Source organism: Ammospiza nelsoni, chromosome 4 (assembly GCF_027579445.1).
Source record: "Ammospiza nelsoni isolate bAmmNel1 chromosome 4, bAmmNel1.pri, whole genome shotgun sequence".
NCBI classification, from domain to species: domain Eukaryota; kingdom Metazoa; phylum Chordata; class Aves; order Passeriformes; family Passerellidae; genus Ammospiza; species Ammospiza nelsoni.
The window spans coordinates 30102116-30128567 of record NC_080636.1 but is presented as its reverse complement, the minus strand read 5'-3'; the positions used below and the strand labels follow the sequence as shown (position 1 = coordinate 30128567).

General features: G+C 37.8%; 1 protein-coding gene across 1 annotated transcript in view; it reads right to left on the bottom strand.

Annotated features, from left to right (window-relative positions):
- Positions 1-26452, bottom strand: part of SLC7A2 (solute carrier family 7 member 2) — a 53509-nt gene that overhangs the window by 15498 nt on the left and 11559 nt on the right. The window contains exons 2-5 of the mRNA XM_059469896.1: positions 10905-10958; positions 4544-4934; positions 3165-3320; positions 93-258 (exon numbers count right to left, since the gene is read on the bottom strand). Coding sequence (XP_059325879.1) covers positions 93-258; positions 3165-3320; positions 4544-4919 — 698 coding nt within the window. The 5' untranslated portion in view covers positions 4920-4934; positions 10905-10958. The remainder of the gene's footprint in view (positions 1-92; positions 259-3164; positions 3321-4543; positions 4935-10904; positions 10959-26452) is intronic.

Genomic DNA, 26452 nt, shown 5'->3' with positions numbered 1-26452 from the left:
TATTCAAACACTAATAGTGTTTATTATAATAAAGCATGTGTAAGACGAAACTGCTTGGAATATGAGAAAGTAAATAGATTTTTAAAAATTACTCTGTTACTGCAGTAAAGTTTCTGAGATATTCTTCACTTTTCTTCCAGTTGTCAACTTCACCTTTCACAAAACCAGAAATAATAACGAAGACCAAGACCAAGATGTTAATAGCAGTGAAAATTCTATTCACCCATGCAGATTCTTTTACTCCAAAAGATAAAAGACCTGTAAAATAAAAATATTTTGTAGATGTGAATGGCCCATTAAACTAATAAAATGGCATTTAAAGAAGGGATACATGTGAAAGAAGTGTGTGCATGTGTGTGCTCGTGTATATGTATATGCAAGTACTGTGGATAATACTAAAAAAAATCACGCACCAGATTTTAAAAAAAGCATTATCACAAACTTGCTAGACTCTTTAACAGCATGGAAATAGGCAAAAATATTGGAAACCACAAAAGAGAAAGCTTCTTCTTTAAGTATTTAAAAGTATTTTTAGCAATGGCTACTTTTAACTTCTCCGAGATGCCAATCCATATCTCTGTTTTATGCCATGGAGTAAAAGTAGCTACAAGAATACTATACTTTGTAAAAACAGATTGGTAGAATATATTCCTTTCAGAAGAATTATCTGTTAGATTAAGAAAAGAAGCAGAATTATTAAATTAACAATATGACTGATTGACTCTACATTTTTCAGGGCACACCCATCAGAGTGTGCTTCCTAGTTCATTAATAGCAGCTTTAAAAGAATTGTACACCTCATGTTTGTAACACTGATGCACAGAGATTCTAGGAAAGAGTCAGATACAACATACACATAGCTTTAGATTACAGAGTAGGACATTTAAACAATCTGAAAGTTATTCCATCAGGATTCTACTTTATCATTAGATTTCAAACAATTTTAAGTGCTAGAGTGTTAGCAATTTAATGGAAAAGGCAGTAAGCAGATCAGGAAAAATTAAATACAATTGGAAAGTTTCCACAGATCCTTTGCACTCTAAGCATTTCCACTAATATCACATACATACTTTCCCTCATTATTTAGAGATTAAGTCTGAAAATTTTAAGCCTCTCAAAATAATGTCTAAAAGGTTTCTGACTCCTTTAATGAGATATTTGCTATCTTATCAGAACACAGAAATTATGACCTGCTCAGGTTTTCTTCATCAATGACATTTTTATTGAAATAGATGTATGCTTTCTTCAGCTCAGTTTTTCCCCAAAAGGCAGTGTCTCAATCAGCCTAATGCAGTGTGAATCATAGTTTGTGCATTTTTATAGTCCTTGCATTATCAAAAAAGCCAAACCAAAATAGAACAAAAAAACCCAAACTCCACACAAAAAATAAACCCCAAACCCTCCAAAATTAAACAAAACCAAAAAAAAACACACAAAAAACCCAAACAAAACCAAAAAACCCAAACCCCAGAGATTTCTGTGTACTCTTCCTCATGCTTAGCACATAACCTTTCCTGTAAAACATCACCTGCTACTCCTATGACTCAGCTTTACACAGCTCACAATCCAATTACTGTATCATGCTCAGCCTACACAGTCCTGAGCCATCCCCACTTCCCTCCTTTCAGCAGTGGGGAATTCCACCCAGTTCAGTCACTGAGGGTTTGGCTTCTGATCACAGACACCTGGAGAGGCAATTTGCAGCAAAAATAGGAAAGGAGTGAAGAAAGAATGATGGTAGGGATGAAAAGACAGGATGCAAATGAAAACTCAGTAGCAGTGATGAACACCAGGGGAAACATTTCTCCTTTTTTCAAGAACCTCTAATTCTTATGTTCTGAAGCAGCAATGGCAATGGAGAAAACATGAAAGATGTCAGCATCTAAACTAGGACTGTATAGTTTGGTTTGTGAGTTTCAGTGCTCTGCTTTTCAGGGTGTTAATTTTTGTCTCCTTTATTTGGAAGAGGTAGAACTGAAAGGTCTGCTCCAGTTGTATTTCACATTCATTCCCAACCCTCCTGAGGACATAAGGGTCTGAATTGGTCCTACAGGCAATTCTTAGCCACAAATGTGGCAGGATGCTGGACTAAACCAAGTCAACTCCCAGATCTTCCTAAGTACAGGAAGCTATTCTTTTATGTACAGAGACCTAATAAATCTTCACATGCACTGGTCATTCATTCTAGCAGCAGGTAGAACAGAAATGTTTCCCTGTGTCAGAAAATCCCACTCAGAACAAGAGAACAGGTTATATACATATAACTTATTTTCACTTTCCAGAGAAGAAAAGCTTCTGCTTTGGCTTAATCCAAAGAGAGACGGAACATGACAAGTATATGAGATATGGGTAAGACCTCTACTGAATACTGAAGTGCTTCTAGTATTGCCTGAAAACAAACTGCACACTTTAGAATACACTTCCTGCTTCCTTCACTCCCAGAGCCAGTAGGAACATTTCTATATGGTAAAAAATTGCTAAACACAAACATGGAAATAAGTTGCAGTATTTTTGAGCTTTCTGATCCCTCAAATAGGAGGTAGCTAATGTCAGGGTTTGTGATTTAAAAGCATGATACATGAGTAAAGACAAAAATAGCACTTAGAAGAGTAGACAGGAGAGGTTTACTCAGGTTTCAAACTGGTCTGTAGGTCCATATAAGTACCTCAGGGTGCCCTTTAGATCAACAATCTCTAGGATAAACAACTGGACACTTAAAAAGGGCAACTTTATTTTATACCAAAAAAGTGAACAATTTAGGTTGAAAAACCCCCTTACCAATGCTCACTACATGCACAATATATAATTTAAGGAGACCACATCACCAAACTACAGAGCTTAACCTCCAGGCCACTCCAGAGGCATTTACTGGTGACAGAGCCATGAAAATACTGAGAACTCTGTAATTTTCCTGTTACCATAAACCTCTAGAATGGGTTTCATTGAAAAAAGTACGAACAAGTGATTAGTTCATACCTCAGTTTCAAGACAAGAGGGTGCATGTGAAAATTTGGTTATATACATGTAATTCACAGAGCCATTGTGCCAGTACAAAATGTGGCACTGAACTTCCTTAAGGTATTTCCGGTGCAAAACCCTACAATTTAGCACTTTTAACTGTAAAATATCACAACCAACATAAATTAAGCCATATATTTTCTTACCTGATAAAAGTAATATAAGGAGTACAGCAAAGAAGTCAGGATACTCTGCTAGCCCAGAGTAATTCATTTTGAAGTAGGCACTGAAGAAATGACCAATCCGTTTTCCAAGAAGTTCATCAAAGGTGCCACTCCAGGCTCTTGCTACACTTGATGTACCTTCATAAAACATATGCATGTTTAGGCTTTTTCATTGGGATACAGCTACTTCTACTGAAAAGGAAACAAAACTAAGAAACTAAGTCTCTTGCTACTTTTATTTTAAAAAGCAGAGCCTGTGATGTTTGTTTTGCTGAAGAATTTGAATGTTTAAGAATTTTGCTTGTTAAATGGTAAAAAGTTTTCCTAGAACCAAAATATACAAATTTTTTTTGCCTTGTTTATTCCCAAATATTGATAAAATGACAGAAATTATTTCTTTGTCATTTATGCCTGATCCTGGATGAAGCTTATTTCAAGCTATTTCTAATTTCCATGACATATGTTAAATAATAAAAAGTAACATAAGAAAGCACTTTAAGAAAGAACATAAAGGAAAGTTTGCCCACCTGTAAGTAAAGCAAAAACAATTAACTAGCAAGACATATGGCACTAGAGTCTGTATTTAAAATTAAACACTCCTGTGGCAAAGAGTGCACGGCCAAATACAATCTTATTTGTATAACTCTCCTCTCAGGAAATACATTTTAATACAATACTGGAGAACATCAGTTTTGTTATGATTTGAACAACCATCCTGTAGGTACACATCTAAAGCTAGTTCAGTTCATACACAATATAATGGAACTTCAGAACACATTTCTCCAGAAGAAATAATTCTGAAAGCCAAAAATGTTATCTCTGCTGAAGCACTGAAATAGCTGTTTGACTATCTGCCACATAAGTATTTATTTTATTCAACTCTCGTCAACTTTGTGTTTTATGGGATTACCTGATAGGACAGCAATTAATTAGCACAATGTAACAAGTTAGTACTTTAACATCATGAATTTCCTGTAAGATACTATAGTGGAGTCCCTGTAAATGTCCTTGCTGTATATACTTTAAAAAAAAAGTTTATTGGTTTTACTGAAATTATTTTTGCTGACCAAAGATGGCAAATAAATCTTGTGCATCATCACAGCATTGTCTGACACAATCTTCATACAAAGTATGTGCTTCATACGTCACACTGTTACAAAAATATCTTGCAAAAAACCTGCCTGCAATGGTGATGCACAGAAGAAAATAACCTGATCAAATATTTTGGTTATTTCATCTCAACAAGACTAAAAAGAAAAAGCAACTAAGTGTAGAGACAGAAAAGAAAAAGAGCCCTAAGTCTGTATCTTTTATCTGCTGTCTCAGAAACCCCTGGGAGCGGTGTTTGCTGTTTAGCTTACCTATGATGTAGGATAAAACGAGGTTCCAGCCAGTGATAAAGGCCCACAGTTCACCTACTGTAACATAAGTGTACAAATATGCAGAACCAGTCTTGGGGACACGAGCGCCAAACTCGGCGTAGCAGAGACCTGCCATCACAGACGCAACGGCAGCAATGAGGAAAGAAACAATGATGCTAGGTCCAGAATCAGATTTGGCCACTTCTCCAGCAAGCACATAAACACCAGCACCAAGGGTACTCCCTACTCCCAGGGCTATCAGGTCCAGCGTTGATAAGCATCGGCACAGCTTGGTGTCCTCGAGACTTTCACCACCGATGTTCTTCTTGCGCACCAGACACCGAATAAAGGACAGAGCCGTTCCACAGGGCAACATGGTGGATGTAGAGCTCTGAAATAAAGGAAATTATTCCAGAATGCAAAAGGTAGTGCAGACTCTGGTGAAAAACAGTGGGAAAAAGTATTTGCATGAAGAACATTAATCACATCTACTAACTAATATATTCACACTGTTTTGTGACATTAGATAAGACGGCAGGTGCTTTTTCCCCCAAAAACAAATTAGGGATACACTTTTCCTAATTTTATATGTAACACTTATGTCCCCTGGGAAAGAGATCCATTATTCTTAGGTTTATTACATTGCTGTAAAAAAGAACAAATTGTTTATAATTACCTGCTAATGGCCACTCCGAAAACAGACACAGACTATTATCTCATATATCATAGAGCCTTTTATGATAAGGATCAACAACATAAATAAGGGGTTTGAGGATCTAAAACTAAGACTATAAACAGTGAAAGTTTAAAACACATTATTCTGAGAGCACCAATTCAATACCCTTTTGTCTTCAAATACATAGCTTTTGCCTTTAGAATTGCCTCAGTAAGAACTGCTTGAAAGCAGATTAAAATAGTGTTTCTACTCTCTCACATACCAGCAAAGTTTCTCAGATCTAATTATCCTTACAAGAAATCTTCCACACCTCTGCCTAATAATCATCTAACAAAACCTGATGGGCTAACCATTCATCCCATGCCAGCTGCAGTTCTTCAATATTCTCAGTGCCCGTCACAGTGGGGGATGTGATCAGCTCTAGCACACAAGCTGGAATTCTGTGACCAACCCGGTCCTGGAGGCCAGCAGGTGGGCAGTGCCTCTCTGCTTGTGACATGGGTGCCTGCTAGGAGCAGCAGTAATCCAGCTTCCCAGCTAAAACAAATGGTCACTGAGGGTCCAAAGCATTTGCTTGGGAGGGATGCCATGGGCATCCCATAGAAAATAATATTTTAAAGAGGCAATACTAATGTACAAGTTCTATCTTCATGTATTTGTTTGAATTGTATCATTGATGGCTAAGAGTTTGGTATGACCATCTGTCATCTTCCTAAACCAATGTTTGTCTTTGCAATTCATACCATAAATATCTATACTCTGCTCTTGATTTGTTATGTGGAACCCTCCTGGGAACTGAAAATCTATTTAATTTAGACAAATATATTCTGCTGGTTTATTTCTTCCTGGTCTGTATCAGTTTCCTAGAACACTAAAGGGCATTTTTACTCACACTAGCTCAATCCACTAACAGCGAGGACTCCATATGAAGATGGATAGCTCAATTAACAGTGCTTGATCCTAAAACAGAGAGTCAGAAGCAGAGAATACCAGGAACTCTGCCATCTCTATATAAGATTGCTTGGGGAAAAAAAATCACCAGAGAAGAAAAAGAACATTTTCACCCTATATATGTAATAGCTCCCCAAGAACACTCAAACATGCCACTTCTGCCTTCAAAGAGCACCCTTAAGAAAAAAGGTCTTGATTCCCTTTTAAGTAAAGGGAATTTGACAAAGGGTAGTGAATGGAATTGAATAGCTGTGGATAGTGATGCTTAATCCCCTTAGAAAAGTGATAGGTGGCCCAGGACAGTGGGAGGAGGCAGACAGGCAAGTTTCCAAAGCTCTGCTGCAATTAGGCAGTCCTTTCAGCACACCAGAGACAAGAATCTGCCCATGGTACGCAGACTCACCCACTATGAAAACCTCACCAGTTACAAAACTCAATGATATTCATGTCAGCCTACATCCACATCTTCTAAAGGAATTAGCATTGAACTGTTCAGGCAAAATTCCCTGCTGTGTCTCCCGAGCTCTTCAGGGAGAGCAGCCTTTCTTTGGGCCTGAGACTGAGGCACTTCTCTCCTAAACATAGCCAGGTTTACTTTTCCTGGGCTGTACTTGAACAAATATTTTGAGGCCACTTTTTTTCCCTCTACAGTTCTGAAGCTGTAGCAACCACTTAGGATGTTATATTAATATGCTTACTAGTCTGCAGCCCATGTGAGAGGCAGCAACGCTCTTGTGACTACATGCCCTTCACCTTAGCAATTTCAATGTTGCAGAAACACAGCATTTTTTAAGGAATTATTTCTCCCTCCCCACCAGATAATATTTAATTTCATAAGTCATTAACATGAAAAAATATTCTGGCAGACCTTGTTCTCAGACTACTAAGGAATTTGTTGTTATTCAAATGACATTTCAGCTTGTTTTGCTTCTCTGCCTTTGGGACAAGAAGTCCTGAAAACTGTACAGCCATTTACTGCAGTGGCCAGTAAGTAATATTATATAATGGTTATCTCTGCTATTATATGCTAATACCTCTGGATATTATGCTTTTCTCTGCTGAGAAGGAATCTCTATGGCAAAATAGGAGGAGTTTTTCTGCTTCTGATTTCTGCTTCCTGGGGAGAGGAAGGAGGCTAGTTCTTGCTAGTCACAAGCCAGTAAAGACACTTCTTCTGACAGAAACTCAGCCTTTCTTCTTCAGCCTTTAGAAACTGGAGCACAAACAAAGACAAAGTTCAGTATACAAACTTTGTGTCAGTAGACGAAAAAATAACACCTTGTGCATGGCAAACTTCTCTAAGTATATCCATCCTAACATGGACTTGACAAACACATGTCCTTTTACAATAACCAGTGGAATCCAGCGCATCTTCCAGTTTCCTACACTTAGTATGCCTAAATTCATAGCAAAAAATGCCTGAACCCTGCTTCACAACTTCTGTTGCTGTGTGCCAAGTCCAGCACTGTACCTCAGGCATGGCCCCCTTTCAGATTTGGCTGACACATTTCAAGACTTCATACTTGATAAGACAGTGCAGCAGGAAGAATATCTTACAAAGATATTTGGCTTCACACAAGACCAAATGACATAGCTACAAGGTGACAAGTGCCCTCAGAAATAACTGACAAGTGTAATGTTTTTCTGAGGTGTCTCTTGTAAAGCAGATCCTTTAATGCATTACCCCTGCAAGAGAACAGCCTGGGCAATGGCTCACTGCTGATGTGTGCTCACAAGCAGTTTATTAGAACACTGAGGCAGAGACATCTCATGCTAAAATACAAACCTACAGGAGCAAAGAAGGTAACAGCTGGGTGTGCCTTTTGGTGGCAGCATTGTCCTAGACAAGCTTATACTGACTGCCACCACACACTCTTCTTATATGGGGTCTTATTCCTGCAGACCTACAGATCTTTCTGAGTTGGACAAATAGCAGTTTTCTTCTCTGCTGATCTTTATGGCAGAGAGAAAAATGAAGTAGGGCAAATGAGCATATTAAAAATTATCTCTCCTACTTTTTGACTAGCAGGTTTCAGTGTTTTCCTATCTGCTCCTTTATTCTTCCTCCTTTCCCTGCTGCAGCCTCACTGTGCCTCATCCTAGCACACGACTGTGGGCTCTGTTTCATCTTGGCCTCCACTGCTGTGAGCTCTGCCAGTGCTGGCCTGGGCCTCTGCTAAATGTGCTGCACATTCAGAGCACCGGCTCTGCTCTGAGCCTTCCTGGGAAGGCATATGTGACTGCTTGGGAAAGGGGGTTTTGATAACTACACTGGGTAATCAGTCAAGGAGGAAGTGAGTGCTTCTGAGGCATCTCTTGCACACCTGTCCTACATTTCCTGGAGCAGAGTTGGATACCTGCCTGCCTTTGAACAGCAATGTTAGGCATGTAGGCTGCAAGGACCACCAGTTAGGGTGGGCTGTGCTGTTCATGCAGTTTGAATAGAAAAAATATTGAATCCTTACCTTACAGAAAGTTTAAAAATAGGCAATGAGTGATAAGAAACCACAAAGGAAAATCCCTTGAACTCACCAACAGTATGCAGTTATTTCTAATTAAAGTGTGGAGACAGCCTGATTAGTGTCTCATGCAAGCCAGACTGTGCTAGGCTCCTCTTTGAAGTCTGCTTTACAGAGAGCGCAGCGCCACAAGCACAGCAAGTTTCGCTTTGTTTCACCTCACAAAGCTGTGAAGTCTGTTCCTGACGCTGGCACGCTCCTGCTGCTGCACACAGCCGAGGTGGCAGCTCTCTGGCTCCCATCTGCTGGCTCACCAGCTCCTGAAGGCTCTTTGGACCAAGTTTTAATTTAGCTACAGGTTACGCTGTAAACACCGAATACACCTCCAACAGCCCTTCAAAAAAGGCAAGGCTCAGTTCAACTGCCTTAGCCTTGAGGACCAATGACCGGCCTTTATGGAAACTCCTCCTTCCTTGAAGGAATTCCTAGAGAGAACTGCTAAGCTATCCACACTACTGGTGAGTTTGACCCCTTCAATCACCCTCAGCAAAGATACAGCAAGGAGGAGAGTAGGACATAATTTAGACAGGAAAGGAACTCGATAGATTTATCTAACAGGGAGAGGATAAAACAAAACAAAACTTTCTTATGTCTAGTTGACATCCATAGTATTTGTCAGAGTACCTGAATAAATAACCACGTATTTCTCCAAACCCTTTTGCTCTTTATTGTCTTGGTTATTTTTTTCTCTACAGCATCTGCTGATAAAATCATCTTAATTTCAGCCTCTCCTGGTCAATTGTAAATCAGGCAATTTTAATGCTTGTCTGCTACACATCTGAATTCCAGTCCAAGAAGATAAGTTCAGCCTTACAATTCATATCAGCTCTTTGTTCAGGTGGATGATCAGGAACATTTAATCATCATCTGTTGTCAGCCCTCTTCTGTCAGGAAATATTTGGTGTCAAAAAATGTGTAACTAAAAACATGAGGGACAAAGTCTCTACCTGAAAAGATTGTATTAATATTTAAACCTGCTTTGACTGCTCCAAAGTCATACAAAATTTAACATTTCTGCAAAGTATTTTTCATGTTAAAAAAAATCCAATCTAACCTCCTATTCCACACAAAAATTAAAAAATATGTGGATATTGGAGCAAAAAAAGGTAACTTCCATCATGTGCCAGTAATTTTATTTCCATTAAAATAAAATTTTAATTTGATTGTCTCATACATGGTTTAAGTTAGTACACATTAAACCCCAGCTACATATGGGAAAATCCAAAGTTTTGCTGCAGTTGCCATTCAACTTTTCCCATAAATTTTTCCATTAAAATTTTTAATAAAAAACCAAAAAAATTGCATATGGAAAGCAAATGTTATAAAGCAATACGAAACCTCCGAAAGTTTTAGTACTGTTGAGATTTATGTTTAATGATTTTTGAAGCCAAAATAAAATAAAGATATTTTATTCAAAACTATTCTGTTGAGCTAGTATTATATAATATACTACTAATTTTAGATGCAGTAGTTAAACATGTTAAACAGCATACTAATTAATGATAAAATACTCCAATAAGTTTGTAACATATAGAAAATGGGAAAATATAAATATATACTGGTTAATACAGATAAATTTAGCATATTTTTTCAGTCCCATTTTTCCTAAAGAACCTGTAAAAGTTTATGCATTTTTTCCTATTAAGTACATGTAGCATTATTCAAAATTGCAGTACTACATTTATTAGGTCTTGTGCAATAATAGATGCAAGCAAGGTCTTGTGAAATAACGCAAGTAAAATAACACAGAGATGAAGCAAAACTAGGTATAATCTATGATTTGTGTGTGTACACACATGCACAGGCAATACATTATGTTACTGCAAGTGTCCTGAAAATTTATGTGGTGCTCAAGACTTTGATAAAACTCCTAACAGCTTGAAATATTTAAAGTATCATATTTCAATAATAAACCATAAAATTGGAAAGCAGCACCTGTAACAGAAGTATAAGATGCATGAAAGGTAAAAGCAAAGCAAATTTTATCATTCAAAAAGCAGAAACACCTTCTGGCAGACTGGGAAGGAAAATATAACTGCATCTTCTATATATTAACACAGAGTTTTTACCAAAGACAGAATAATGCTGTAATGTAAACAAACTGCATACCACAGCTCTTGCTACTCAAACAGCACATATGTTAAAGGCAAGGTTTTCTAAGATAACCTAGGCTGCTTTCAGGTTACTTCTTTCAGCAGTAAACGTCATTACTAACCTGATTCAGAGATCTTCTGCTGGGCAAACTTCTGCTCCTCTTAGTCCCGAACTCCTGCCGTCATAAACAGAAGAGTAATGACTTAAAGTGATTTTATTAAAAGACTTGCTTTGAAAGCCAGCTGCGGACGGTGTGGGAGCCCTGAGCCCTGAGGGGTGGGGAGGCTTGGCTGCCCAGGTGATTGGAGGGCTGCAAGCTGGCCAGCTATTTGCCCAGCCAAGAGGCAGGGAGGGAAGGAGGGAATCTCACTGGTGTTCAGATAAATCCTATCCACTCGTCATGTTTTCAGTGCACAAAACCCAACTAGAATGCCATTCCCTGCATTTAAAATGCCTATGTCAGGGAAACTAGTCACACATCCTGAAGGAAATGCATGGGGAAATCCCACTATGACACCCTTCCATTGCCCTTGTGAAAAGCAAACTGGTTTTGAAGCATATTGAAGGATGATTTGCAATGTTTTGAGACCTGAGTAAATTTTAGAAGAATATATGTAATTTCGAAAGCATTGCTGTGGCTAGAAGGAACACAGAAGGCAATATATTTACAGGGATGGGTTAGAGCCCATTCTGTTGAACTGGGGTAGATGTACCATAGATGATCTTCTCCTTTATATAGCTTGAAATTAAAAATGCTGAAGACTGGACTTAGAACAAGTCAAACATTGGTTGTGACACAACCAATAAATAAATCTGAATTTCTTAAAAATTAGCTTCCACAATAAACCAAACCCCAATATGTAATTTACAGCTCTATTTTTATTACTTCCAATGGCAGACAACCACAATCTAAACATGTAGTAGTATTTCCAGCCAGTATTGTTCACATCATATTGTTTCCTTCTAAACACTCATATTTCAATCACTTCATTTTTGTTCAGCTAACATAACATAAACCTTGCAGAGAAAAGTGCTATGCTTCTCATCATTAAAGGTCTTTCCTAGGTCTTTCCTAGGAAAATAGGTAGAAAAAGACATTGTGTAGCAGCCAGCTGCAACTTTCTCTCAGCTTTTACTTTTCCCTTAGTGTAAGTCTGCCAATGCTCCAGAAGCAGAGCATTTCTTGCTTCATGAATAGCCCTACTTCCTGCAGCGACACACAAGGGAAGAATACAAGCATTCCTCAACTCTCCAAAATCCAAGGAGAAATGCATCCAAGAAGGTTTGCTTCACAAGGATGGGCTCTGTTTCAAGACCAGGAGTCCAACTTATGTTACCCAAGCCAATTATCTTCCGACAGGCAAAAACAAATTAAGAGAAAAGGTCTTTTTTGCTGAAGGTCTGCTGATGACCATGCTAATGCTTCTCCTCATGTTGGCCTCATCCTTGTTAAAGATGAACTTTATCTCTTTCACAGCTAATACACAGTCAGAAGATAGAACAAGAAGTTATGCTACAGATTAGGTTTCTTGCGCAGAAATGCATGACAATCACTTTTAAGGAACATTTCTCTGACCTGTGACAATATCTAGGCAATATCTTTTTATTTATCAAACTAGCTCTCTCTAACAAGTCCATGAGTGACTCAGGAATTACTCAGATGGTTCTTGAATGTCTCCAGTGAAGAAGACTCTGAATCTCTCTGAGCAATCTCTGACAATGCTCTAGTCACCTGCACAGTAAAGAACTTCTTCCTCATATTTAGCTAGAACTTCCTGTGCATCGTTTTTTGCCCTTTGCCTCCTATCTCTTATCTTTGCCTCTTATATTTTTGCCCTTTGCTGCTTATCTCCTATCTGTGATAACAATTCATCCCTGGTAGCACCACTACACTTATGGATCATTACAATGACAGGACTGGGCTGCTTTAGTTTATCTAACTTTCTAAAACTTAATCCTGAGAACAGCAGCACACAGAAGCTAAAGGCACTCAAACCTAGGTGCCTCCTGACTCGCAGTCAAGAGGCAGAGAGCACTCTGGCTGTGAAATAAAGGGGTTTACTTTATTTCTGGTTTACTTTTTTATCCTCTTTCTGAAATAAAGTGGTTTGCTTTATTTCTGGTTTACTTTTTTTATCTGTGCCACCTCGACCTAGAGCACTGGGGGTAGATCAGTACATCCCCATTACGCAGTGTTTGGACCAAAGGTCCCATGGACAGACACTCAGGCATAGTTTTGGGTGTGTTTTCAGTAACACATGCTTAAAACTAACATGTTGCCACCCGGGAAAGGTCATTTTTGTAGATTCAGCTGAGAGGTGTATCTGTGTGGCAGAGGGTGTGTGACAAAGCAGCATGAGAGAGATGATCATAAAGGGCTGGGTCTAGTGGGGGATCAGTGAAGGATGCTCAGCAGACGTGCTGCTCTTTGGGCAAGACTGAGCAGACAGTGCTGTCTGGAGGCAGCTTCCTGTGTAGCATACCCAGCTTCTCTGTCACAGGACATTGCTGTTTCTCTCCAGAAAAGAGCTGTGGTAGATCCACTTTGTGGCTGCCAGCTTCCTTCCAGTTACAAATCCAGCTGTGTTTGGACCAACAACATTAAGTTCTGACTTTTCTGCTCAGAAACTACATCCCTTGGATGAATCTAAACAGCCTCATCCAAGAGGTCTCTGCTTTACATACCCCAAGGACTTTTGTAGCACATTCTTGGCATTAAAAAGTTGATCAGGAGTTCTCTTCTTGCCAGGAAGCAGTTGGCCACATTAGAGGAAATTATCTGAAGGACAAAACTATTTTATTTTATTTTCCTATGAAAGTCTCCTTTTAAGACTTTCCCTTAGAGTATATTTATATACAGTTACACAGAAATTCACACTTGGGGGATTTTAATTTTACAAAAAAACCCCAAACAAATATTTTTGAAAGTCTTGCGCAAACTGAAACAGAGTTCTCAGATGCCCAAGTGACAGAGTGATTAAAAGCTGCTCTGTTGTTGATTCTGACTCGTCTCACAGGCACAGCCTCACAGCTAGGGGCCGTGGAGTTTTACATAACCAGAAGTGCTAACTGTGCACACGCACATCCATGTGCTTGCCCATGTCACTCACCAAAGTTAAACATGAACAAAAGTGCTTGCAGGCCCAGGCCTTAGTGAACCATGGCAATCTCTCCACTTTGCAACCAACTGTAACAAACTCAACTTTAGTCATGCACAATGAAAAAGAAACACAACATGTTTTGTACACTTTGTGCAGCTCTGATGGGTTATGAGAAGATGTACTGGTATGTATAAGAGGATTCATCAAGTAGCCAGAAAGAATCTTTTCAAGATAAAGTAATTACATTTTAGTGGTTCTGACTTGTGGTTCTGAAAATAAAAATCCAGTGCAATCTGCGTGCTAATCTACACAAGATGATCATAAACGTTCAAGAGAGAAAAAATATTTATAAAGCTCAACAGTGCTGTAGGCTGTCTCTATAACATTATGTGAGGATCATTTCTAAAGAGAATAAATTACAATTCAACACTTTTTAAAGGACTTCCTATTTATTAAAATAAAAATATTTTTATTTTAGATTGCTTCTCATGGTTTAAGCAGATTACTGAATCTAGTTCCTACAAAATATTGTATAGATTAAAATAAAATTATCACTTAGCAAGTCCCTCAACTTTTCTTTAATAATTCTTTTTTCAGTTTGTACTTAGGAAAATACATCAAATCCTGAATTTCTGTAAAAGAAATTTATAAAAAAGAAAACACATACTAGTAGACTAATCCAGGTAGGAAGAATAAACCTGAAATTGTGCATCATTTCATATGTAGCAGGAAGAAGGGCTACATTAGCACAAATTGCAGTTATTTTTAATCCAGGAATGAGTAATTTAACCTAATATTAAGCATGTCCCGAACAGCTACTAGCTGCCATTTACTGAATTGCAAATATTCCCAGGGGTCTAAAGGAAATTTTTGTAGTGTTGACTCACAGTGCTGTCCCTTAAGTCTAAAATCAGATTTTTCGAGAAGGAAAGTATCTATTTAAAGCCATACTTTCTAAAAAAAAAAATCCACACACCCTTTTTTGACCTTGAATGCAGGATAAATATAGATAGGAAATTTAGATTTAAAAGTTTGTAATATATACAAAGAAAAACCAAGAAAATCAAATTTAGAACTAAGACTTGATCTGTAATTGAAAATAAACTATGATGCCACGTCTTGCCAAAACTGAAATGATTTTGTTTGCATCTCCCTGGACACCTGGGAAAGGTGTGTCAGATGCAGCTCCACATTGCAGCTTGGGCAGGAGCAGGAGAAGGCACCCCCAGCCAGCTGAAGCATGAGGACACTTCTCCCTCAGAGGCAGGAGGTTACAAAGGGGCTTTCAATAAGAGCAAGGACAAAGATCTAACAGAAAACAAACTATTAAGGCACGGTTGATTTTTTGCAGTGTAAGCTATTGGGTAACATCTTACTCTGCTTTTTTTTTTTATAAGCCTATTAGAAATTACAACATATTGGACTGAAGCAAACGTTAAAAGAAAAAAAGTATTCAGTTTCTGACAACATCCATGTTTGAGCCAAACGTGGGATTGCACATCTAAAGGCCACTTAGGTTGGTAACCAGGCACATTTCATAGAAATCATCCCAGCCTATGGAAATTCAACTGACATTTAAAAGTAGTACTTAATGTCAAAAAATACAAAATAGAAAACTTTTTTACCCAAATAATGAGGCTCTGGCTTATTAATTATTAAAAGTTGTATTATCATGTACAGAGATAATTTTTCAGTTGTTTTGAATGTGCTTCATTTGTGCTTTTCAAGATCACCCTGTTCTAGTTATCACTTTCATCACGACCTGAATTAACCAATCCTTCTGTAATATAGGACTTCCTCTGACTTACTGTTTCTCACCCCAGCCAATCAATCTCTTTCCTCAGTTTACTTGGATGTTCTGTTGCTGGAATGTCGGTGAGGGCTTTTGGTTGTTTGTTTGTTTTATCAGGAGGTTTTTTTGTTGTTGTTGTTGGTTTGTTTGGTGTTTTTTTCTGGTTTTGTTTTTACTTTTCTTTAAAAATTTTTCAACTGGAAAGGCTAAAAATTATCATTTTCCCTGTATCAAAAAGGGAAATCTTTCCAGTTACTATCTTAAATGAACATTTTTTTCCTATTAAAAAACAGTTTCATCCAGAAAATTTCTATTAACTCCATTCCTACTTAACAATCACTTTCCCTTCTGGAAAATGACATGAAGGTTGCTTTTTTCACTTACTCTTTTTAATCAGTAACAGAACTTTACCTTTCACCCCATGGTTACCAAGTTTTCAGTAACAGCCTCTTGTGTAAGACACAAGCAAAAGCCTCTCAGAAAGTTAAATAAGATCAATTCCCTCTATTCTGTTCTACTGAAAACCTGACAGAATCAAAAAAATAAAACTCTGAAAAATTAGTTGAGATATATTTACAAATATAGTCCTGGAATATTTTTTTCAGTGATGTTAGGAAAGATACACAATGACTGCAGGATCCAATTTAAGTCCCAAACATTTCCGTGATGAAAATTTTACTGATTTGCACAAAAGCTGGTGATTCTTTAAAGGGACTTAGACACTGGTTTTAAAGTAGAAATAGTGAGAATACTTTCAGTTGCATGAAGTCCTGAGGTGGCTTCTGGAATGTCTATAGAATCTGTATTTTTAAATGGCTTTGCCTGTGTGCTCCTGGGCACTTCCAGAGGGGAGTTAAAAAGCCCAAAAAACAGCCTAATTTCATGGTGCAAGAGTGGAAATTAAGCAAAGAACTCATGATTCAGCTCATTTCTCTCTCCTCCCTTCCCAACCTCAGCTGGCTGGTTTGATGGCTTAGGCAGCACCAGCTCCAGGGGTTCCTACTCAGCTGGGGTTGTCCACTCCCATCCCTCTCAGCCCATCTGACCATACACTAATGGCTTCCAATGGGTCTTTCTGTTTTAAAAGGCAGTGCAATTAATATTCTGTGCTGAGTTACTGAAAACCCTTTAAAGTAACTCAATTTCATATGTATTAAAAAGTGGCCTTTCTCCTTATTTTCTGTGGGGGCCAAGAAAGGAACAAGAGCGAGTGGAGGAGAAAGAAAAGCTGAATATATATAATTTAAGACTAAAAGAAATCACAGAAATAGCCTCACTTACAAAAATATCATGGAGCAGAGGAAAGAAGGGAATTCCTATTACACATCTTGTTTCTATATAAGTTTTTAAGGCACATGGAAAAGATGCCATCTCAAATAGTTTAAAAACCCAAGAAAAATCTAGGTCTAATCAAGGTGGCACAACTTTCTCATAATGCAGTCTAAAATGAAGCATGTATTATTATTATTATTATTATTATTATTAGCCAAGAGTTCAAAAATAAGAGTTTCAAAAACTCTAAGTTTGCTTTCTTTTGCTTATAGAAATCCAAGAATTAGATGCACATTATTTATATTCCATATTTCTTTTATCTTAAGCCAAAGGCAGTAAGAATTAATTTAGGAGATTCTTGCATAAAACTTTTGAAAAATCTCCTTTGAAACCAAATATTACTATGAAATAACGGCTAAGTATTTAAATTAGGATTCTTCACCGGATCTGTACTGGACTTTAAATATTAAATCAGAGTTTGCTTCCATTCTGTGTGAAAATGGAACTGCGATATGCCCAGCACCACTACCACACATCAGACATAACATGTCTGCTAAGTGCACTGCTGTGATTTATTTGAGGTTTATACATCAGAACAATACAAAACAACATAAACATAAAGGGTTACTTCACATGATATAAATAAACCGCATCTGCAATGCTTAATCCCAGAAGCATTAAACAGCTTCAGACCACAGGGATTCTGTGGTCTGAAGTTACTACTGTTAAAACCATCCCCGGATTCCTCGCAAGTACTTTCTGCACCCCGCAAAATCAAACACCAGTTACTTCAAATATGAAATCTCCAGAACAATGAGTCCCTGCAAAGTCACTAGAAAAACCCTGTTACAAAGCACTACCCTTTGACATTAAATGTGGCTGCTCTAGACAGACATTCTCAATATATACTCTACATATAAAGATCACATAAATCCAAATATCTATCATGATTTATAACTGAGATAACTAATGCCAGAGCATTCCCTTTTCATTCTTGGCTTTAAATAGCACCACTACATTTAATGCCTCAGGAACAGAGTTGGAAGAACATTACAACCTTCAACTGGGTAATATTTTGGAAAGATTTTCAAATTTCTCAGTATTTTTTAAGTAAGTCAATAGACAGCTTGACTGCATGTAACATCTCACAAGTAGAACATGACTAACACTTCAAAACACAGCAAAAGCCGGTACTGACCTCGACAGGTGCCCACTGAGATCGTGCTGACAGATTTCCAGGGCTGTTTAGCAATAGGTACACCAAGTGACCCTAACCAGGCTTTCCAGAGAGCCTGAACAGGCTGCAGAGCTCCATGATGCAACATAACAGAGCATACCCTCAATCAACATCTTCTGAGGGTACATCAAAAACCCTCTGTGAACTTCCATTAGGAAAAAAGTATCTATTGTATTTTGATCAAATTACAGCTATGCATGACACGCATAATTGTGATGAAGACCTGCTTTTAGATCCATGCAGATTTTACGTAACCTAGGAAGACAGAGACATTGGCAAGTCTGCCTGAAGAAACCAGACCTCTTGGAATAAATCCAGGTTCAGCAATAACAGGAGAATCATTTCAGCAGAGCATTGAGGAAGCACAACCACTGGTTCATAAAGCAATGGGTGTTATGTAAATAATAAACAACATACAGAATAGCACAAACATTTGAGAGAAAATCCAACTCAGGTGTTCATGTGTGTTTCTGTACTCCCAGCCAGCCAGCACAATAGTTCTTTACTTGCAACCTTATCTTCAATACAAATCATCTGGAGGTATTGAAAAAGCAAACAGTTTAGCAGTTTCACAGTTTTATCAGGAGGCAGTTCTACTCACAAAAATCAAAAGTCATTTGAGCATTAAATTGCATTTACTCTACCTATGAAGTTACTTCACTGACTACCAAAGAGCCCAGAGGAACAAACCACATGAATGTTGCCCACAGTAATATAAGTATACAGTACTAACTGATGATGAACTGGTAAAATACTAGAAAATGTGCTTTCAGGGTAATTTGTGTCACGTAGCAAATAGGAACTTGTTGGGACAGCCATTACTTCTCCCACATGAAGATCAGGTGAAATACAGTTTTCCAGTTTTATTCTGTTGAGGCAACAGAAGATCCCATAAATGCATAACTTTTTATTCTATCTTCAGCAAACAAAAAGCACCTCAATAAACATTCTATACCACCTCCTCTGCTCAGTAACTTTCTTCCCTTGCCACATCCAATGATCCTGAGTAGCATGACCAACGTCGGACTGAAAAGGTCAGGGGAAACCACACAGATCATTCCCTCAAACATCTTCTTTTAACTGAGATGTACTGAACATAAGCAATACTGAACATCAAGCCCATTTAGTAACCAACTTGTAACTCATATTTGCTCTTCAATTCTATGTTCATATATTTCTTCTTTTCTTATCTTTTACTTATTTCTAAATCAATACAAAAATTAACCTCATCCTCAGCCACCCTGTGAATAAATCATAGGGAAAATCCCATAGAGTGCTAGATCCTAATACAGCCAAATATATTTGGTTTAAAAAAACCACTCCAAGTGCACAAGTCAGGCCCTCAAAAGTCCAGACACTGCAATAAGTAGAATAGCTGTCATCAAGGAGATATCCTTCCACACTTGTTGTGTATATGTGGCTTTGTGTGTATTCATGAGTGCAGACTACATGTAGAACTACTAGTAGTTATTAATATGCAAAAAGATACTTTTATTATGGCTGGATCACAATTTTGGAGTAAAAGTATTCTGCTTGCTCACTTCTCATGAGCTCTGGAAGCAACAACAGCAAATTCAGTTCTGGCTACCTGTGTGAGCAGGGGTCTGGCCACAGCCCATTCCTTACCTGCCCCAGGAGAAAAAGGAGGCCAGGACAGAGCCACTGCCTCAAGGGCCAAACCCAGAGAACAAGCTGCCAGTTGAAATGCAATGGTCTAGGAAATCACAGGCAGGAAAGATCTGACATCTTATTTTACCAGCTGCTTGCAAGAAGCTGTGGACATCAGGTATCTTGTTTCATAGATAAATTAGAATACAACCCCAAAGGGGTAAAATACTGAATGGAAAATGTCATAGGAATTACTTCTGATTTCAAAATGCCACCAGTTCCCTTACTAGTACTAGATGGAATATTTAAGCAATCTACTGATTTTTATTGAACCTGATCACTGGTTAGTACCACCTGTAAATGACACATATTTTCATAGTGGGAAGAAAAAAATTGGCATGAAGTGTAAGTACATATTCCTCATGGAAATTATAAAACCATGAATCTTTAATTTTTATACACCAGAAACAGATATTCAGAAATTAATTCTGTTTCATACAATTATTATAATCAATGTCAAATCCTTCATGCCTAATCTAAAAAAATTTCTTAGCTAGTTTCAATGATAATCAATGGAGAACACCTTGGCTAAGACCCTTTCTCACCTATGCATTTCTTTATTGGCCTTCAGAAAATGCCCCTTTGGCATGTATTTGTCCAACTATTGGTCCTTATTTCTGTCCCTAGAAACATAGCCAGCAATGCACATGCATATCTCATGCATCTCAATTTCCAGCAGCTGAAGAGGCTTAAGAAGAACCAAATGTTCCCTGTGATCAGACTCTCATAACTTCCAGCTACTTTCTTTTATTTCCCTGCATTTTTGACCTTTTTCCACATTTCACATACATACTAGGTTCAATTTTTCATTACTTTCTGCCTACTTCAATCATGATTCATCAGATAGGAAAATACTAAGTTACAGTAATTGCTCCACTATGAAAATATTCTTGAAAATGTTTCAAATTGCTTCTAGTTATATGGTAAGAATTGTTTGTTTTGGCTCAAAAAGAGCCCCTAACATAATTCTAGTGCTTAGAAGAAAAACAATTTAGAAATACTTTGATGATAACAGAAGGAAAATCACTGCTGCTGTTCAGCATTTTTCCACTGAAATCTAAAAATAATAAGCTGAAAGACCAAAATACCTCCAGTTTTGCAAATGTTATGTAGCCTTCTCAAACAAACCATCTAGAGTTCAGCATCTGTTACTGAACTACCGAAAACATTATCTATCAATGTTTTGGTAAAGAGGGGGGAAAAAAGAACAAAAATGCAGGAATTACTAGTCCGTGCATCATCCATTTGTAACAACATGATTCTTTCAGGTTATTTGGTCTGTGATAATAATTTTGAAAAAAAATGTCCTTGTTAAATGCTATCAATCTGGTATAAAGACAAATAACAAGCTCTAATTGAAGTAACAAAATAGGATGGAAATTTGGAAATTCAAGGCAGGAAGTCTGGGTCTAGATAAAAGGATTTGAAGGACAAAAAGCTCCTTGCAATTTTGTGCATTAAGAGGAGCTGTGTACTTCCTAGCAAAGTTTCAGTGGTGCACAAATTGGACATGTTTTTTTGTGCTAGCCAAATATAGTTTTAGAAATCTATCATTATATACACAGCAGAATTTCTGGCTAGAACAAAAGGTAAAAAAAAAAACAACCTTGAAGATAATCCAGGTGATTTACCTGGAATTAATTGCCATCTTCTGATTTAGGCAGGGATTTATTCCCTGAAGTCTAAGTTCCTCTCTATTTCCAAACTCTGCAAAAAACTGTAAAAAAGAAGACAAAAATCAGTGAAATCTGATGCTCTGCTTCAGCACTGCAGATACTTAAGGAAGCTGGCATAGCAGCCTGCCTGTTGTGTACAAAACATCTGCAATTACTTTGCCTCTGAATGACAGAAGATGTTCTCCCCCCTCATGTGTAACTCTCCAGTAGCACAAGCAGTTGTCCGACCTCACCATGGTTATCCCTAAAGATGGGCTGGATGATGACACTCTACAGTCTCTTGCTGACATAATGTAGAGAGAAATTTTTGAAAATTGAGAGTACAAGTCTGAAAAAGAAAAATGCTCCTCTGCTAACCATGCACCATAAACAGGTATTTCTTCTGAAATTTTCAAGACAACTCATTTTACATGTGAACTATTAGCTAGGTACTGTCCTGAGCAGGAAAGCTAAGACTTCACAAGGGTACAGATGGACACATTTCATTTACTCTGCAATTCTCAACAGCTGCAAAGAGATATGAAAAAAAACCCCAAAACAAACTCCAAATCATTAAAACCGATCAATTATCTTCAAAAGAGGCCTTAAAAGAGTGGGGTTTTTTCTGATGGGAATTGCAAAACGCACCACAAACAGCAGACAACTGTGTGATGGCCAGGCATACTTCTGAAAGGGTGCTCAGGGCAGGCCAACAGCAAATGGATGAATTGTCCAGAGCAGAAAAAATAGGTTTACTCTTGAAAGATATTGGTGGACTCTGCACTGGACTGCAATGATTCATATGAAACTGGTGACAGCTATTAGGCCAAAATATGAGAAAATGAGAGAAAGGCAGTAGAGCTACTGAGCCCAGAGATCAAACAGATCAAAGACAACTACTCCTTCAGAAAAGATGACTCTTTCTAAATTTTATTTACAACTTTGCCCTCTGATCATAGTTGTATGAGTGTGTGACATTAGAAATTTTGTCATGATCCAGACATAAATTATCCAAAAGAGCAGCAAATTCATCTGAGAAAGCAGATTCTTTACCATTTCATGCCTATCACTATAAAATATACACTGGGATAAATGATGTGCTGACATGCCATGACTTTTTCAGAATTAAAGTAATTTCATGTTTCCTTTCATTCTACTTGTTCCTAATTCTATAATGCCAACTCTGAAAAAACCAAACCTCTCAGAAAGCAATTTCATATGATTAAAGTTATGTTTTGCTAACAGGTTCTCTTCAAAGACAACACATAAACAGAGCATGAAAATACCATTCAGCTGAGGAAATTGTTAAAACTATGCATCTGGCTCTTCCTAAACTAAGCTTAACTCAATTTATTCACATTGCTTCTTTTCTTCTCCCCTTCCTTCCAGAAAAGACAAAAGACTAAACAAAATAATGTTCACAGTTTTAACTGCTTGGAAGTAAAACAAAGCACATTTGTTAGAGCTTGTGTAAAAGCAGGGAGATGGATTCTAAGTGAATGCAAGTTGTGTCCAGAGTACTTCTATGTTCAAAATTTATCAGACTGAGTATATGGAACACAAAGAAAGCACAAGTAAGAAGCACATGCTGGATCAGAGGCTATTTGAAAAGCGCAATCAAAACCAGGTGAGAAGTCATGGATAAGGAGGAGTTAATTTGTGGCACTGGTATGAATTTCAGAACAGTATAAAAGATCAAAAAGAAGATACTGACCATAAAGATTATGACATCACCACTTCCTCAGAATGAACATCTCTCTACAAATGAACTGGGTATTACACAGACTTCTACTCTTAGGTTGGCCATCAGATGTTAGCCACAAATTATTCCCTATGACATCTGTGCTTAATACAATTCAGCAATGCCCAGAGACAGCCAAATGTATATCCAACAGAATGCCCACCCTGATGGGAAATATTTTTAAGACTTAGATTAACAGAAAATCTCTAAATAAAAGAAAAAAAAAGAAAAACTGAGAAAGAAGAACAAAGAAGAAAGGCGAAAGGAGAAAGAAGAAAGAAGAAAGAAGAAAGAAGAAAGAAGAAAGAAGAAAGAAGAAAGAAGAAAGAAGAAAGAAGAAAGAAGAGCAATTTTCTGTCAGCTTTACAGATTTTAAGCAGTTTTGAGAGTTTTGTATTATTACTAACAGTAAAATGACTTGGTGACCCCATTTATTTGTATAATTCTTGAGGTTTATGTGACTCAAATTCATGGAACTAATTTGTCTGGATAACAGCTTTACAGAGGTTCTGAAGAGTCTAGACATTTTTCACTGTGGGAAAAAAAATGCACAATCCATTTTATGCAAACTTTACAAGTAATATCCTGCAGTCATCCTGTCATATTACAAATTGTACTTCTAAAGTCAACAGCAGATAAACTAAAACATGTAAAAGTAGCTGTGTTTGTGCAACAGTGGAAAGCATCAAGGGAAATGGAAATGGCCTTTGCTTCAACTATTTTGCAAGAAATGATGCAGCAAAGAAAATGTCAGTTATCTGCAGTGCTGTGGACTCCATACAACTAAATTTTTAAGGCATGTGAAATTTTACCTAATGATAATATATATGATGTGATAAGATTATGATATGATATGATATGACATGACATGACATGACATGACATGACATGACATGACATGTATGATATGATATGATGATATGAAAAATAAGCTACTTTTCAAAGAACTATTTAACTATGTTATTTCCTGTCTACACTGATTGAGGCTCAGGCAGAAGAAATGTAGGATCCATGAGAAGTTTGAGTACTGTTTCAAGCAGTCTAGCACAGCTTGACTAATTGGAGAAAGAAGAAAAAGGAGGTGAGGAAAGACAAATACTTTTTTTTTTGAGTTGCACATCACTCTCTCCCACTATAGCTGCAATTTTAGCTTACAATTAGGTTCAAAACTTACCTTGTACATACTTTGGCTTTACTCCATTCTAGCCTGCCAAACTATTTTCCAAAACTGGTTTAACTAGAACTCTTTCAAACACTGCTGCCAAGATATTTAAGCTCCAAAACAGGAGGAAAAGGAAGAGTTGGGGTTTATTTCTTTTAAAAAGTAAAAGAAAATACTTAATCCTTTATGCTTTATCCAGAAATTAAAATTTATGCATAACCAAAAAAGACTGAAATCCCTTCAAAATTAGGGCTTTGTCATAAAAGCACTTGAATTTACTACAGATTGTAGCCACATGGCACAATTCTCTCTATAAATATACTTTGAACCCCAGTTAGTGAAACAAAAAACTTTCAACTGTGCTAAGATAAAAAATATCTCTGCATTGATTCATACTGCAGTAATACTCAGCTCAGAATCAAGGCCTTAGACCTTAATCTAAAAAAAATTGATAACATGAGAAAAGTAGAGTTAAGCAGTGAAATGTGCATGTGTTGGCAGGTTCATCTGTTTTCCTACAGATGCACAATGAATATGCTTGACTGTCAAAATACCAAGAAACTCCTGTGTAGCTTCTGCTGGTCAAACAAGACCAAACAAGAATAAGGATGGAAACAGTCAGTACAGCTCATCTGCCAAACACACAGCCAGGTTTCTTTCATTGGCGCTTTTTAGACTATTCAGATTCAACATTTTCCTTTACACAGCAAATGCAACACGTTCAAGCACTGTCTTCACACTTCCCTCTTTTTGGCAAAGCTTCATGGAGGTGGATACTCCCTTTCTACGTGGAGTCACATGGCAAAGACAAGGGTAAGCAATAAAATTTGTTCTTGGGGAGATTTCCCCAGGAAAATCTTCCACTTCCCCAGGGAAATGGTGGATTCTCAGGTGTTGGGTACTTTTAGGATTCAGCTGCATGGGATGTTGGGCCATCTTTTCTAGACCATGCTTTTGCTGTGAAAGATTGGACCAGATGATCCTTGATGTCTCTTCCAAACTGGTTTTCTATGATTCTATGTTTCCATCAGCGGAAGATCCACAGTCAGTCTGGAATAAGAAATTCCCTTCTTTGGGTACTAAATTTTATGAAAACACATGTGCACACCATGAACAGTCCAACCAAAACCCTTTCATTTTATTTGAATTTCATGTTGTCATACGTAGCTCAATTTGCATAGAATACTGCCAAGGTAGATAGAGATGGGTGATAAAAAGTGCTGGAAAATATCTCTTTTTCTGACCATTACCACCAACAAAGAGTGAATGAATGCATCAGTCTCAGAGCTTGGAGATCAAAGCGGGACCAGCTGCTGAACTGTCAGCAAAATAAGTTTTGAACTGGAATCAGAAAGAAGGGGAGAGTTACGCACAACAACAGAAACCCCACTGATACCACAGAGCAACTGTCTGACTGCAGCATCTACAGGCAGAGCCAAGTTACCCTTGCTAAGTTTACACTGGCATTTTTTGCTCAGATGAATATTTTCAAAGATGTTTTCCCTGTCATCCAGACAAATCACTGTGCCTTGGTTCACTCCATGGAACAATCCTGAGGCATCCTTCTGTATGAAAGGGAATTTGGATATGTATTCCAGAACAGCAACCAAGTACACTCCAAGTGGTAATGGAAATTCAACCTGTGGCACCAGACAAAAACTAACCTGACATCCTCCCAACTGTCCCTACACATAGCAAAACGTAAGTGGTGTGGTCAGTGAATCCACAGCATCAGAAGTTTTCCTCTGCAGCTCCATTCCTGTAGAGCTGCACCAGGTGCTGAAATAGACACTGCCACTGCAGACAGATAATACTGAATGCTCAGGTGCAAAAGCTGCAGGCTGGTCTGCAACCCACTTGAATACAAAGGTGCTATTAGACTGTTAAGCTCTGTGCTGCCATTGCTTCATCAGCAGCCATAGCACAGCTGGAACTAAAACCTCAAGCCAGCGTTTCCACCAAAACACGTGGTGTACCCTAACCAGATACTCGCTCCTGTATTCTTCCCTTGGGCCAACATAAACATTTCTGTGGCACAAAA